The sequence below is a fragment of the Lithobates pipiens genome, unplaced genomic scaffold (assembly GCF_037356315.1).
Source record: "Lithobates pipiens isolate NorthernLeopardFrog02 unplaced genomic scaffold, aLitPip1_a1.2 Scaffold_16, whole genome shotgun sequence".
Classification (NCBI taxonomy): Eukaryota; Metazoa; Chordata; class Amphibia; order Anura; family Ranidae; genus Lithobates; species Lithobates pipiens.
The window spans coordinates 350212669-350230073 of record NW_027507748.1 but is presented as its reverse complement, the minus strand read 5'-3'; the positions used below and the strand labels follow the sequence as shown (position 1 = coordinate 350230073).

The 17405-nt window shown below is 43.9% G+C and overlaps 1 protein-coding gene across 1 annotated transcript in view; it reads right to left on the bottom strand.

The window, feature by feature from the left end:
• Positions 1-17131, bottom strand: part of MACO1 (macoilin 1) — a 112226-nt gene extending 95095 nt beyond the window's left edge. Inside the window, exon 1 of the mRNA XM_077481891.1 lies at positions 16737-17131. Coding sequence (XP_077338017.1) covers positions 16737-16816 — 80 coding nt within the window. The 5' untranslated portion in view covers positions 16817-17131. The remainder of the gene's footprint in view (positions 1-16736) is intronic.
• Between the last annotated feature and the right edge of the window lie 274 nt (positions 17132-17405).

Here is a 17405-nt window from a genome sequence, read left to right as displayed (position 1 = left end):
GGTGTTTTTAAAAACATTTTTTTTAATTTAATTTTACTTGATTTCATTATTTTTTTACACACAAAAAAAATAAAAATAGAACATCTAGAACAAATATGAGATCTGGGGTCATAAAGACCTCAGATCTCATTTACACAAATCCAATAAAAAAAAAAAATGTCCCTTTAAGAGGAATGGACGGAAGTGACATTTTGACGTTGCTTCCGCCCTGCTATATGGAGACAGGTGGGGGGCCATCTCACTCGTATTCATACCCAGCCATAGATAGCACCTGACCGCTGCCTCTACAGTAAGCGGCAGAGGGTGCGGGACCGATACCGGTGATCTGGCGGCGAATCCGCCGCAGAGACCACCATTATCATTAACCGAACAGCCTGAAGCGATGGATACCTCGGTTGTGGCAGCAGCTGCCACCATTACCGAGATATCCCTCTTCAAATTCATGACATATATAGTCTTGCGGCGGTCGGTACGTGCTTGTCAATTTTACTGTTCCGTCAAAACTGGAGTAGGGCTTTAAAGCTAAAGTGGAACGTCAGGTTTTTACTAGTCTTAAAAAGGTTCCCTCCTCCTAACACCTATGCAGATGAACCAGTATAAGACCTGTATGCAATACTTGCCCATTGCCAGTCATGTGACCTCTTGTGCAGGCACCAATGCAGACAGCAAAAGGAAAACTCCTCTTGACTATGGCTGGGTATTGGCAGGGTATCTGCAGAGCATTGGCAGGGTATTGAGGGGTTCAATTCGGTGAGCAGCGATGTGGGCACTGCAGATGCAGCCCACAGCGCTGCTGACACCGATCTCTTCCCCCTCCGCTGTACCGATCGGTACAGAGAGAGGGAGGGAGGAACCGGCGTCATAACATGTGATGAGCGGCCGTATACCGTGATCACGGATGCTCTCTAGTGCGCGCCCCAAGGGGCGCACGAGAGCGAAATTCTGGGACGACGTCATATGACAGCCTCTCGGTTAAGAAACTGCCTTGTAGCCGTCATCCGGCTATGGGGCGGTTGTTAAGTGGTTAAAAATACAGATCTTTATTACACAGGTTAGTTATAATAAGTGTTAGCAGTACCACTACAGCCCCGGACCAATAAACACCGTAAGGACCAGAGGTCTTTTTCCAATTTCGCACTGCGCTGCTTTAACTGGTAATTGCGCGGTCATGCAATATTGCACCCAAACGAAATTTGCGTCCTTTTCTTCCCACAAATAGAGCTTTCTTTTGATGGTATTTGATTGCCTCTGCGATTTTTTTTTTTGCGATATAAATGGAAAAAGAGCGAAAATTTTGAAAAAAAAAATATATTTTCTTCTTTTTGTTATAAGAAAAATCGAATAAACTAAATTTTAGTCATACATTGAGGGCAAAATTTATTCAGCCACCTGTCTTTAGTAAAAAAAATTTCAATAAGCGTATATTTTTTGGTTTTGCGCAAAAGTTATAGCGTCTACAAACTAGAGTACATTTTCTGGAATTTACACAGCTTTTAATTTATGACTGCCGATCTCATTTCTTGAGGTGCTAAAATGGCAGGGCAGTACAAATCCCCCCCAAATGACCCCATTTTGGAAAGTAGACACCCCAAGGAAATTGCTGATGGGTATGTTGAGCCCATTGAATATTTTTTTTGTCCTAAGGGATTGAATAATGACAAAAAAAAAAAAAAACTTGTGTGTGGGGCTTTTTGGGAGTCTAGTTGCGCACGGCACCCCGAAAACCAATCACCACCTTCAGGATTTCTAAGTGTGCAAATTTTTGATTTTACTCCTCACTACCTATCACAGTTTCGAAGGCCATAAAATGCCAAAATAGCACAAAACCCCCCAAAATGACCCCATTTTGGAAAGTAGACACCCCAAGCTATTTACTGAGAGGCATGTTGAGTCCATGGATTATTTTATATTTTGCCACAAGTTGCGGGAATATTACAAACTTTTTTTTTTTTTGCACAAAGTTGTCACTAAATGATATATTGCTCACACATGCTATGGGCATATGTGAAATAACACCCCAAAATACATTCTGCTGCTTCTCCTGAGTATGGGGATACCACATGTGTGGGACTTTTTGGGAGCCTAGCCGCGTACGGGACCCCGAAATCCAAGCACCGCCTTCAGGATTTCTAAGGGCATACATTTTTTATTTTACTCCTCACTACCTATCACAGTTTTGAAGGCCATAAAATGCCAAGATGGCACAAAACCCCCCCAAATGACCCCATTTTGGAAAGTAGACACCCCAAGCTATTTGCTGAGGGCCATGTTGAGACCACTGAATATTTTTTTTTGTCCCAAGGGATTGAATAATGACAAAAAATTTTAAAAAAAATATATTGCTCACACATGCTATGGGCACAAGTCAAATTACACCCCAAAATAAATTCTGCTGCTTCTCCCGAGTACGGGGATACCACATGTGGGGGACTTTTTGGGAGCCTAGCCACGTACGGGACCCCGAAAACCAAGCACTGCCTTCCGGATTTAAATATAAAATGCTACCAAAAAAACTGTTAGCGATCGCAGGGATCAGGCCTGACTCTGCGATCGCTGCAGTTATGCGTTTAGTGTTTTGTAAGTGACAGTGATCGATCGATACTGCACTTGGGTGGGCTGGGCAGAGGGGCAAAACGCAGGTGCTAGCAGGTATCTGGGCTGATCCCGCTAACAATGCGTTTTTTTGGAACCCTGAACTGCTGGGGATGCTAGTATAGATCAGATCAGATATTGATCTGTTCAGATTCTATACCACTACGGGAGGTGTATGCTTTGCGCGTGGGTGTTAGCGGTACTGGCACTAACCTAGCGCTGCCTGGGGCGACGCAGACCCTGACCCTAAAACCTAATTGATATCACCCACCGGGTGATCAGGGGGTTAAACCTTTATTGGGTAAAAAAATGGTGGGTGCCCTGATGCTATAAAAAGCAAACTAACCAGAGTCACCCGTAACACTTATACGGTGATCAGTGGTGAAAGGGTTAACTAGGGGCAATCAGGGGGTTCAAATTTTTATTAGGTAGTATATGGGGGTCCCTGGCGCTATATAAAAACCTGACGGGGAACCTAAATAACTAACTAGCTAACCAGCGTCACCAGTGACACTTATACTGTGATCGCTGGTGAAAGGGTTAACTAGGGGCAATCAGGGGGTTAAAACCATTATTGGGTAGTATATCGGGGTACCTAGCGATATAAAAACCTGGCGGTGAACCTAAAAAAATAACTAGCTACCTAGCGACACTGATGCAGCGATCAGAAAAATTATCGCTTAGTGACACTGGCAAAAGGGGGTGAAAGGGTTAACTCTAGGGGCAATCAGGGGGTTAAATCTTTATTGGGGGGTGATGGGGGGCTACCCTGGACCTAACACTAACTGCCCTGACAGTTTTTACTTTTACAACTGACACTGAATGCATTGATCAGTAAAGAAATGAGCAATGCAATCAGTGACACTGACGGGGGGGGGGGAGGGATCGGGGGGGGGGGTTGTGTACCTATGTGTACCTATGTGTCAGTGTAGTGTTTTGGTGCACTTACTTTTAGTCTTCTCCTCGTAGTCCGGTCAAAAAGACCGCCCCGAGGAGAATGACATCACTTCCTCCTTCCTGTGTAAACAATACACAGTGGGAGGAAGTTCGTCATTGGCCAGGAGCGATCCAGAGGGGGTGGCCAGAAACCAACGGCCATCCCCTCATCACGGATCGCTCCTGGAGGGAAATGGACCGCCGTATCCAGCGGGAGGGGGTCCGATCGGACCCCCCACCCGCTGGAAGGCAGGCACGTACATGTACGTGCTTGTGCCTGCCTGTGCCATTGTAATGACGTACATTGGCAATACGGCAGTCCTTAAGTGGTTAAAGACTAGTTAGGTAAAGCCCAAAAATTCCAATTTAAAAGCAACTTAAACAAAAAAATGCAGCTCTTTAACCATTGAATGCACAACTCCCAAACCCCCCTCCCCCATTCCCTTCAGGGTTCTCACACTGACTAGCTGCTTTGCCTCAGCTTTGGAGCATTTCCGTTGGCTCAGTGCTAGAGGCTCAACAGGAGGGGGCCTGAAGACTGAAGCTGCAGCTATTCACGGCATCAGGACCCACAGAACTCACCAATGGATACGGTGCCTGGTGCTAGGAACATCCTTGACCTAAACTATAAAGTTACGTTCCCTTTAACCACCCAACGATCCCGCTATAGCTAAATGACAGCTACAGCTCGGCCAGCTAGTTCTGGGAGGGAGCCTATTGACATCCTCCCATGCACCTGCTTCTAATGCGCCCCTGGGATGCACATTTTAAAGTGTTTGTGATCGCTGGGTCCGCGGGACCCAATGCACTGCGGATTAGGGTAAAGGGCTAATTAGTGGTCCTTTACCACGTGGCCACACCGTCCAATGACAGAGCAATATCACTGTCAACAAACCGGCATGTCTGGTTTAGCACTCTCCTCATACAGCTAGTGCGAAGAGAGGAGACACTGTGTAGCAGCATCCGACGGCTGCATATGGTGTGCCCTACAGCGCCCCACAATGCCATCAGTGAGTGTTCAGTGCCACTAAATCAGCACATCAGTGCTCCCCTTTATCAGTGGATCGCCATCAGCGCCATAAAAAAATGTGTTAAAAAAAAAAAGCGTTTAAAATTCTCTCTCCACATTGTTCAAAAGCTTGTGGGAAAAAATGTTTAAAAGACTCAATGTGCCTCATAAAATATGCATTTGGGATGGGGTCATTTTGTGGGTGTTTCTATTGTCCTGGTGCTCCAGGGCCTTCAAAAGTGTAATAGGTAGTCAAGAAATCAGATGTGTCCTTATTATGTTCCTGCATGTTGGGTCCCTCAGGCTAGGCTCTGAAAATGTCTCACATGTGGAGTAGCAGAATGTGTTTTGGGGTGTAGTTGCAAGTAGGCATATGCTGTGTGAGAGAAATAACCAGTTAACCAATTGACAAATGGGCACTTAAACCCACTTCCTAACCAAACCAATTTTCAGCTTTCGGTGCTCACACTTTGAATGGCAGTCATGCAACACTACCCATATGAAATTGTTGTCCTTTTTTCACACAAATAGAGCTTTCTTTTGGTGGTATTTGATCACCCCTGGGTTTTTTATTTTTTGCGAAAAAGACTGAAAATTTGGTAAAAAAAAAAAATGTTGTTTCTTTTAAAATGTATTGGCAGAGTATTGGCACTGAGCAGCGCTGTGGGCACATCACATCCAGCCAAAGGCGCTGCTGCCATCTCTCCCCCTACCGATGGGTACAGAGGGGAGGGAGGAACCGGTTTTACAAGTGATTGCGCCATAATTTGACAGAGCGATCACGTGGTAAACGGCCGCTATCAGTCACAGATGTTTTCAGGTGTGCGCCCCAGGGGGCGCGTGGGAGCAAGATTCTGGGAGGACGGCCATGGACTCCCTCCCAGAATAAGCCGACCGCGCTGTAGCTGTCTTTCGATTGGCACCATAGCTTGTAGACTCTATAGCCTTCACAAAGACCAAATATACACCTATTTTGGTTATTTTTATCAAAGATATGTAGCAGTATAAACTTTGGCCAAAATATATTTAGAAAAATTACCGTACCAATTTGAAAAATGTTATAATGGAAAGAAAAAACGCATTTGTTTAAAAAAAAATAAAAAAAATCCCAGTGGTGATTAAATATCACCAAAATAAAGCTATTTGTCTGGGAAAAGGGGCAAACATTTTATATCAGTACAGTGCTGCATGACTAATTGTCATTCAAAGTGTGAACACTGAAAGCTGAAAATTGCCTCGGTAGGAAGGGCGTACAAGTGCCCAGAAGGCAAGTGGTTAATAGTTTAGCCAAGCATGGGGAGGCAGTAGAGGGTATCAACATGACCACTAACCAATGAGCTACATGAACTAAGGCATGTTGGGTTTTTGTAACCCTTCTAATAAGCTTTCTATTCTGCAGAAGTCTGATATCCAATTGGATTAGGTCAAGCCGCACACAAAAAAATAAATAAAAAATAAATAAAAACACAACACACACAATCTGTTGTGAAAGTAAATCAAAACTGTATTAATTCAATATAAAGCAGGACAGATCAAAGCCATTTTGAATGGAACTCCAAATCACCCTCCATTAAGAACTTTTATTCATATGCTTTTTCCACCAGGGATCAATTTGACTAACTTGTGCAGCAAACATACAATATAAAACCTAGGCATTTGTTAAATAAGACTGATAATATGAAATGATCAATGACCTTTTGGGCTTGATGAAAGTCTTCAAAATAGGTCAAGTCAAATGTATTTTTTTATGCATAAATCTAATAACGAATGAGCATTTTCTCAAGGGTCTGAGCCTTTTCAATATCAATTCATACAATACTACAGGAAAACTGGAAGCAAGCATTTTCTCAACATCCAAAATCATTTAAAGCATAACTAAAGGTAAAACTTAAAGATTTGGATAGAGTGGAGAGGGATTTAGAATGTTTATTGGTGTCTGTGCCCCCCGTCAAGGAGATTCACCCTCTATTTGTCCTATTATCCATTATTGAAAGCGAAAGTAAAAGAAAATCCCAAATTTTGGGCTGTCATCAAAAAAGTAATGAGGAAATCTTCCAACAGGGACACTAGTTCTGGTGACCGGGGGTCCCCAAGGAATTCCCTTAATTTAAAGAAAATTGCTCATTCCCATTTGGCTATAGGACAGGAAGTGAAGGGAAATCTTTGCAATGGGATACAGAAGGAAAAAAAATAATAGATTATAACCCTCTCTTACTCTATCCAAAATGAAAAGAAAAAAAAAAAAAAGTTTGGCATATTCTACTTTAACTCAATTCTCATTTCTAATTGTAGCAAAAAGTATCACTTGGAATCTGGTTGCAATGGAAAACCACCATTAAATGAAATACCACTTAGGCCTTAGATCAGTCTCACGCCTAGGGTTCAACCAGAGGTTGCTAGGTGTTTCTTGAGCATTTTCTGCCCTCAGAAGTAACCACTGACACCAATCATCTTTTTAGCCATCTAGAAGTCAAGCACTCTTCCCCCCGACCACCATGCCAATGTAATGTAAGCTGTATATAATCAATTTTTTGCATTGATTCCCTGAGATCTGAAAGGAGTTTCAAAGATTCCTCTATGTTGGCTGTCGAAGAAATACGTCTTAGACCCAAATGTCAATTTTTTGAATATCTGGGATCTAGTCAACTCTGATGAAAGACCCTTCTGAGACTGCAAAACAGCCATGACTTTCCCATTCCTACTCCCAATGCAAAACAGGTATAAAGATAGTAGTTTATTTCTTTATTTCAAAAAAGGTACAGAGAATTCTTCCTTGAAGATAGATCAGTAGTTGTATGCAGTCCTTAAGCCAACAGCTTCTGGAGGGAACAAAAAACACCACTCTTCTTTAGACACCCTTCACACAAGTGGACCCTCCATTCTCTACTAAGGAGCGGTGGGGGTATGCGCATTTACACCTGCTTAAATTCAATCCGAACTACTAAAAACAGATGGATGTGGATCTCTTCCATCTAGTGGAGGGGTCTCCAAACCATGGCCCTCCAGTTGTTTAGATCTACAATTCCCAACATGCCTAGTCATCTCTGAATGTCAGTTATACAATGCCTCATGGGACTTGTAGTTCCTCACTAGCACATGCACAGTTCATCCAACATTCGGCATCCATGCCATGATGTGTAGAGCACCTGTACTAGAATGAGATCATTAATCTCTGGCATAGGCACTCGCTTATCTTTTCTGTGCATGCAAAGGATTTGCCATTGACGTCCATAGAAGGGGTAAGAGCCAGCTTCAGCAATAGCAGGGGTAGAGAAGCCTATACTAGGGTGGGAAAAGTAAAAAAGAAAAAAAATAAAAAGAAAAGGGGGGGGGGGGGGGGTTCAAATTCAATTCTTTGGACCATTTTTTGCCAGACAACACACTTTACTTCCGCTTGAACTGTATGAAGCCAACTGAGTATTACAGCTCAGAAAAAAGGTCATTTTAACAATTCTAGAGAAATGGCAAGAGGGGATTTAGAAACAGACACACTACAATAATTTGCATTTAGAATGAAAACGTTTAGGCCTCTTCACTCTTAATCATATAAAACACTACATTTATCAAACAATTTAAATAACCATCTTCTGTTTTGTCCTATAGCCCCCAATCACATTCATTCCCAAATTGTCACCATCTAATGAAGATTTTAAGTTGGTCACACGTGTTTCACTTGAAGTATGACCAAAGCAGGTACCCAATTTTGACAGGAGCAGAACTCCCACCCCCCTCCTTGCAGCGTGACTGTGGGACCATTCACAATGCACAGCTCATGCATTTGCAGTGGGCACCTGGCTGTGAAGTCACAGCCAGGTGCCCACAGGTAAGATGCGAGGGCCAGAAAACGAGCAAAGCACTGGTTCGTGGGACAGATGAGTAACTATTAAGTCATCAGCTACAGTTTTGTAGCTGCTGAATTCTTAGACAGGAGACTGGGGCTCCTTTTTTAAGCAGAGTCTTTATGAAATAATTGCAGGTAATTAACTCTGAAAAAGATCAACGGTGCTCCCTCCATTTGACAATGCTTTCACTTCTGCTTCTAGCCATACCACCATTGTTCAGGTATCATGCAGGGTCAGCATCTGCAGCCTGGAAGGATATAGTCCCACAGATGACATTTTAGGTAAATCCTGGTGCCGTCATTTGTTTTGATCAGCCTACTATGCCAGTTTACCAGCTAAAAAACTGCAGCAATTTCACAAAGTACAACCTAATTGATGGATCACTGTGGTCGCAAAGACTAAAGCAATCCTTTATGCTGTTTGCAACAATGACATTCTTCCAGGATACACCTCTCAGACCTACTAGGCACAATCACTTGATGGGAGCGCCAAGACTGCTTTTTACCCAATAATGAATGTTGTGATAGGTCAGTCAAAGTTACTGAAAGGGCCCCTTTAATATGTTCCTATAAACAATGTAGTATAAGGGCCTCACTCAAAAAGCCATGTTTATTTAGTTCGATAGTCCCTTGCTGTACATAGCATAAGGTAAAGCTTGTCGCTCTAACAGGTTAAAACTGACAGACAACGGTCTTTATGGCCGGCATTAATATCATTAGTGACTGCTGGAAACAGGTCACTTTGTTTATACAAGTAACATTAGGTTGCTAGTCAATCAACTGCCTGGCCTCAGACACAGCCTCTCAGCCTGAGAATACATAGCACTGTCAAAGGGTCTTGTAATTAAACAGAGCAACTGTCAGACTTCAACAGCTGACCTGACTAGCTAAAGTTTTAGGCAAGAATGGGTAAAACAAACAAAAGAAGCAAATGAAAACGTACATAGTTCTAATAGCTAGCATTAGGCTCTGTTCACACCTGGGCATTTTGTGAGAACGTCAGAATCGCTGCAATTCTGCCCATGCTCGTCAAATACTGCAATGGCAAAACACAGGTTCGGGTGCGATTAACTTCAATAGCACCTAAAACAATGATTTTGTCACGCAGTAAAAACGCATTGCATGAAGCACATTGCCCAAAAGAAGCTCCTGATTTAATGCAATTGCCACATGGTAAATTGTCCAACAATTGTGGCAAAGTCTCACTGCGTTTTATCTGCCATTAAAAATAATGGCACCTGAACCTGCGTTTTGAGATTGTGGACAGAATCTCGGCGATCCTGCCCCAATCCCAACCCGCCCGGGTGTGAGTGGAGCCTTAGGCCTCATGTACACTGCTGCTCCTAAAATGTGCGTTTAGAACTTTTGCCATTTTTTTGCCAAAGCCCCGGAACTTAAATATACACAGGCTTTTACCAGTTTAGGAGACGTTAAATGTTCCTATCGTGAACGCAGAAGAATAGTGTTCAGGAAAGGAACATTTAGGCAACAATGCGTGTAAACATGCCTAAGCGCTAACCGTGTTTAGCGCTTGGGCGTTTATTAATTTCAACAGCAAGAACTCTGGCCAATGAAATTCATGAACTCCAAGCACTAACCTTTTTTGCCACAAGGAGAGTTCAGCTCATTCACACCACACGTGTATAAAAACTGATGGGAAAACCATGCAGATTTCGCTTGGAGACATACGTTTACATCGGTTTTCATGCACGTTGACATCAGTTTCCATGTGCGTCAGTTATGTGCCCTATTCACACCAATGCTAATGTCACTTTTCAGTGCAGAAAAAAAATCTGCATGGTATGGTGTGAACAAGGCACAGAGAACCTTTTTTGTTTACTAACACTTTAAGGGTCTATGCACACTAGGCAGCAGAAAAAAAAATAGGATTTTTTGTACTCACCGTAAAATTCTTCTCTAATTCGACCGACACAGCCATTGGGTTGTTATGCCCACCACTAGGAGAATACTAGGCATTACTTGTTATGCAACACTCAGAACTCCAGGGGGTGGTCTCTTGGGCAACAACCCTCCAGCCTGCCATGCAGTCATCAGTACGCCAACAAGCAGTATAACGTAAAGAGAAAAAAGGAGGGCAGGTGATGTGTCGGTCAGTGAATTACAGAGAAAAGGATTTTACGGCGAGTACAAAAAAGCCTATTTTCTCTTATATTCACCGACTGCCACAGCTCCTCTCAGCCATTGGGACGTCCCCAAGCAGTGCCAAACGAGGGGTGGGAAAACAGCATAAAAACTTCATCCACTATGGCAAGTGGGAACTAGTGAAACTTTACCCACAAAACAGTGCGTGGAGAAATCCACCACAAAACCAGGGTACCCCCAACAGGAGTGACTACCCACAACCGCACCAAAACTGCGGAATGTAATGCAACAGCGCATTAACGGTACTGTGTTTTTATTGAAAAACCAGGAAGAAAAGAAAAGTGCATATTCAATTGCAACTATACGGCCGTCTGCAAAACTGTGGCCAAAACAGGCATAAGCCGATGCACTGACGTCTACCTTGTAGAACTTGGTAAACGTATGGACAGGCGACCAGGTCGCCGCTTTACACACCTGAGCGACAGACGCTTGGTGTCGGAAGGCCCAAGACGTTTCGATTGCCCTTGTGGAGTGGGCCATGACCGGAAAGGGGGGCACCTGTCCCTTCAAGTCATAGGTTTGCACTACAATCTGTCTGATCCACCTGGAAATGGTGGCCGATGAGACCTAGGCAAAATAAAGCTGATGACTGCATGGCAGGCTGGAGGGTTGTTGCCCAAGGGACCGCCCCCTGGGCAGAACTGGAAAGTTCTGAGTGTTACATAACAAGTAATGCCTATTATTCTCCTAGTGGTGGGCATAACAACCCAATGGCTAAGAGAAGAGCTGTGTTGGTCGGTGAATATAAGAAAAATGCCAGAACTGTTGGCAGAAAAACGCTCCTTTGGAGCGTACTATACACACGTTTGGGCGCATTTGCGTTTAAAAGCGGTTGTCCCCAAAATACAAAAGGTACACTTGACGTGCCTAACCATCCCACATCAAGAGTTTTTCCTGCCCACCCAAAAGCGCCTCTCGAAAATGCACTTGTGATTATTTTTTAGCTTGTAAACACTCCTCTACAAATATGCCTTTAAACCTCCAAATGTTCATGGACAGATAGGCTGACAGAGTTGCTTCTACAGACTGAAAGAAATGAGAAAAAAAAAAAAACACCACACAATGTGCCTGTATAAGTGGCATTTTTTTTAATACCCAACATGCAGGTAGCCTAAAGACATTTTTTCACTTTGCCCATCAGGGACAAAGTGTTGGCATCCCCAGATAGCACATATTGGAAAAGGATGTAAGAGTTGTTGCTCCACTGCTCTAGAACAGGGCTTCTGGGTACAGGGGAGCATGTGATATCCCCAATATGACAGTGCTTGAACCTGAGCGATCACCAGGGAAAGCTCAGGACCCAAATCTGGTGCTTCTGAACTGTCAATGAGAACAGTGACGGACAACGTTCTCATAGGATTTGGGATCCTCAGCATTCCCAGGATATTGCGAGAAGGTGCTTTTTTACATGGGCAGCATTTTCATGCATGGTTCACGTTAAAATATGTACTTTTTCACAAGTCCAATAAGGACTGGTTTCCCTTAAAGCTATCCAGGCAGATATATAAAGGACAGAAATGAATGCAGCTCTGCAGTCAAATACATTTTTCAATATATGTTTCAATGCAAACAGTGGGGAGCCCCCTTGCACAGCAAAAGCTGGGGGGAGGAAGAAGCAGCAAAAAGAGAAATCAGTTATAATTCAATGCTAAGTGAAGAGAGAAAGTGGCAGAAAGATGAGCCTAGTCTGCTGCTTCTCCTTTCACTGTCTAGTCACAGGCTAGGGATGAGATCTGCAACTGTTACTGAACTGCAACAGAGAAAAGTCAATCTCCTGCCTGATCACACAGGACTGGGCTGTGTGTCAGGAATGTAAACTCTCAGGACTGGATGGACAAAAACCCAACTCTTTTCAAAGAAATTCATCTCATTTGTTTTGCATCTGTGCGTTTAGTAGTTTTCCTGGCATTCAGCTTTAAAGCCCAACTGAGCATTGCACAAAAACTTGGCTTTCTAGTGGGGACCCCCCACACTGCAAGGATTAAAAGCCCATTATGTCTAGGGGACAAGGAAGAAGTTCTAGTATCAACCCCATCAATCGCTCCAGCAAGCTCCTTCTGTGCAAAGAGCCCCTTAAAGCCTCCTCTAGGACACTCTGGCCAGCGGTCAAACAATTAAGTCATCAAGTACAAACAATGCAGAACCAATAGTCCTGCATTGTATGGGAGGATGGCGAGGGACTGCCCGCGTCGGGTAGAAAAAGGAGAGCATCAAAGACTGCCAGACCGAGGGATAAGACATTACACATTATTCCTCTACCCACTAAACTTAAACATTTAAAGCTGAACTCCATCCTGGACCAATGTAAGTATGCATATCTCATAACTGAGCAAATGCTGCGGTAGATGGTGCTATTACTGTGATTGCAGGTGGTACCTGAGAAAGTCCCTGCTTAGTAACCGCAGGAGGTCACTTGCTCAGCACCATTGCCATTCACAGAACACCTTGTATATTTTAAATGAATGCAATAAGTTCTCTAATGGATGAGGCGGAGAAGGGTAATGATCTCACAATCGTCACCTTGTTCAATCTGAGAATGCCTTGTAATCACTGAAAAATACTACAAAGTTTTCTCTGAATGCAGGACGACAGCCAGTAAGCCCCCTGGGGTCAGTATGCAGGACAGCGGCTCAGCACAGGACCTTGGAGACCACTGCTATCACTGTAGTAACACTTCCTGTTAGTGATCTGCATTTTTCACTGCTATTGCTCAGGTACCAGATAGTGATGCATACTTACAATGGTCTAAGATGAACTAAAGTAACTATGTAATGCTTTGCTTTAACCCTTGCAGTGCAGAAGGAAAGGAGCCACTGCCAGGGTATTTTTTGTAATCCCAGATTCAGGCTTCAAGATGGGTTGTGGTGTGAATTCCAACACAAGGTTCTGAGGTCCTGACAGAAACAGAAAAATGATTAGAAATATACACTTCCTGCCAAGACAATCATACTACCTATGGACAGATGAAAAAAAAACCTTCTGTAGTCTAAGATCTAAAACTAGCTTTAAAACAGATGCAGACCAAAAACAAAGATTTATTTCTGGCGACTGAAAGCGGGAAAAAAAAAAAACTCTTTTTAAAAGGTGCACGAAATTACTTTACTGTACGTGATCTCACGAGCTCCGGATAGCAGGCGCACACCCGCTGTACAGCATGCCGATGCTCGTGGCCGACGATCCCTGGCCACGAGCGATCGCGACACGCGTATGTAAACACACCCTTCCCTGTTCTGACAGGAGTGACAGATCGTGTGTTCCCATTAGCAAGGAACCACGATCTGTCACTTCCTGTAGTTAGTTCCTCCCCCTTCAGCTATAATCACCTCCCAGGGAACACAGTTAATCCATTCACTGCCGGTGACATTTTTAAGCGCACTGATCGCTGTATCAATGCCAACGGTCCCAAAAATGTCAAAATTGTCCAATGTGTCTGCCATAATGTTACAGTCATTAAAAATTGCAGATCGCCACCATTACTAGTAAAAAAAAAAAAAAAATGCTATCCAGCTATCCCCTATTTTGTAGACGCTATAACTTTCGCGCAAACCAAATATACTCTTGTGATTTTTTTACCAAAAAAATATGTAGAAGAATACATATCGGACTAAACTGAGGAAAAAATTTTTTTTATATATTTTTGGAGGATATTGCAGCAAAAAGTAAAAAATAATGCGTTTTTCAAAATTGTTGCTTTTGTTTATAGCGCAAAAAATAAAACCCACAGGGGTCATCAAATACCACTAAAAGAAAGCTTTGAGAGAGAAAAAAAAAAACAGACGTCAATTTTGTTTGGGTACAATGGTGCACGCGCAATTGTCAGTTAAAGTGACGCAGTGCCAAATTGAAAAAATTGCTCTGGTCAGGAAGGGAGGAAATTCTTCCGGGGCTGAAGTGGTTAAAGTGGTTCTAAAGCCAAGGCTTCTCTCTCAAGGATATGTAAACTCAACATTTCATACTTCTGATATGTACCTGCTGTACCATTATGCTTGTATGAAAAAGTATCGTGTTTTCTTTCTATTGCTTCCTTTGTGGGAAATGCCTGGTGTTTCAGTCTGTCCCTTTGCTTACCTATCAAAAACTGACCACACAAGGCATGAGAGCACAGTGTGTTCAGTTTTATAGCTGTGCTGAGAACTCTGCCTCAGCCTTCAATGATCAGACTTGTTCTGACATCACCCTGCACAGCCATTCACTAGGATTTTTTTATATCTATACACAATGGTTGTACCTTTCATTTCCATTTTAAACTGAATGGGTTTTACAAGGTGATCATTTACAACTATTTTAAATGCTTTCCCTGAATTAGCCCTGGTTTCACACTGATAAGATTTGACATGTCAAACTACATGCCAAAAAGGTGGCAATTGCCGGCAATGGCACCGATTCCCAAAAGTCGTTTCTGTAATACTTGGCAATTTTGGGGTGCGATTTCCATTGATATCAGTGCAGAAACTTGTACAAATGTCTCCAAAATCGCCCCAAAATCACGACTGACTGGAATGAAATTGTGCAAGTTCAGCTAAACCCACACGGTTTTATTCCCACAGCTCAGTATGAACCAGGGCTCCAAGTGGAACTTTAGACAGAAAATTAAGTCCTGCAAGACTTTATGCTGGCCCCTTTTGCAGATATAAAACTTTAACCCTTTAAAGTCCACATTTTTTCAATGAGTTAGCGTGACTCGGTGGAGCAGAACATTAATGGGTTAAAAACGTAACACCATCTGTCTAGAGTTTGCATGGTCTCCCTGTGCGGGTTTCCTCCGGGTACTCCGGTTTCTTCCCACACTCTAAAGACATGCTGGTAGGGTAATCTGATCATGTCTAAATTGGCCCTAGTATGAATGTGTGTTAGGGACCTTAGGGTGAAAGTTCCTTGAGGGTAGAGACTGATGTGAATGTACAATGTATATGTAAAGCGCCGTGTAAATTGCCAGCGCTATACAAGTATCTGAAATATATTAAAAAAAAAAAAAAAAAAAAAAAAAAAAGGTGTACCTTTACTGTTAACATCCACTAATACACGGTCTCACCCGGCTCATTTGCTCAGCATTTTTTTGGCACATTTTCTGGCCATTTGAGGAGTGTACATTGAGTTCCCAAAATAGCTAGAGAACTGACCATAGTGTGTTCTCCTGCTTAGTGTGGTCAGTTTTTAATTGGAAAAGAGAGGGACTGGTAGGAACCAGTCATTGCACACAAAGGAAGCAATACAAAGATAACGGGAGACTCATAAGTACATGGTACAGCAGACACACATCAGGAATATGAAGTGTTGGGGCAACAAAAGCTTTAAAGTAAAAAAAATATATATATATATATATATATATATATATATATCCTAGCGTTTGTATCACCCCTCTCACTCTGCTAAATCTGGGATCTCAAACCAGCGTCCCTCTAGCTGTTGCGGAATTACAAGTCGCATCATTCCACTGACTTTAGGAGTCATGCTTGTAGCTGTCAGCCTTGGAAAGCCTCATGGGACTCTTAGTTTCGCAACAGCTGGAGGGCCACCAGTTTGAGAACCCTGTTCCAAATACTTACCCGAGTCCTCCGATTATCCATCACTGTGTCCGTCTGTAGCTGCTCTCTCCCTTCATTCAGAGAAAACAGAAGCACTGGCTCCTGCTACTGTCAATCAAATCCTGTGAGAGGGGCTAATGCTCTGTGTGTGTGTCTATAGATGCACACAGCCCACCCCATAGGAAGTAGCTTCCTATAGCGACTGGGACAGAAAGAGGAGGATCAGTAGGGGGGGGGGACCCCAAAAGGAGAAAGCGCCATTACAAAACCATTACACAAAGCAGGCAAGTATACTATGTTATGTAAAGAATAAATGTATAACTGCGTTAAGCATCTACAATAAACAACAAGAAGCAGTATTTTGTCTCCATGACAACTTGCAGGGTATTTTGGAGCTACTATGAGGATCCTGATGGAAGGAGTAATGGAGTGAGCTCCATAGAGCTGTCAGTGGCCATGTGGGGGGGGGGGGGTATGGAGCTGTCAGTGACAGAGGCCCAGTACACACACCATAGCAGACAAAGGTTGTGTATCTAACATGTGCACATAGGAGGCCCGGCTCCCAGCACTGACACACAGGCCTTGCCGCCAGCACACAGGAAAGGCCGAGGCTTCCCTCCAGGCCTACTCCTCCCCCTGTGCTCCGCGGCCACTCGGCTCTCTCACTCACCTCCCGTAGATGCCATCCGTAATTCGGTTCCGTTTTAACGGGCGCCGGAGTTTACTGCAGTCCGCATTCCGCCGCTTCATTCTCCCGGTGTCCTCCTCCTCCCGCCGCCGCCACCCGAGGCCTTCCCCGTCCACCGAGACAGCGCTCACACCCGCTCCAGGGATCACCAGGGGCGGTCCGCCCGGAAAGCCACCGACACACACATGGAATGAACGGCCAAACGGCGAGTTTACACGATTTGAAACAAAGAAATAAAGATGGAGGCCCCTCCTCCTCCTCCCCTCAGCAACGGTGCAGCCAGGGGAGGACCGAACGCGCTTCCGCCCACATTGTGACCGACGGTCTGGGGGGCCAATCCAGGGTCGGATCGCGTTGTGTGACAAAGAGGCCAGCCAACCCACTTCAAGGGCAAGCTGCCAATAATGACGCAGGGAGTTCTCTCTGAGCTTTGGTGGCCTTAGAAAGAAAAGCCGAAAGAATGGGAGGAGGAAGCCTTGCGAGCGACACAGCTGAAGGCCAATAAAAAAGGCAGCGTCGGTGCAGGGGGCGGAGACGCTGGGTCGCAAGTGCGGTGCGCGGGAACTCAGGTAGTGAGAGGCGAGGGGGTGGGATGTGTCAAACCTTGGAACCAACCACAGACAGTTCTGGTGAAAGGGTGACAGCCGGTTG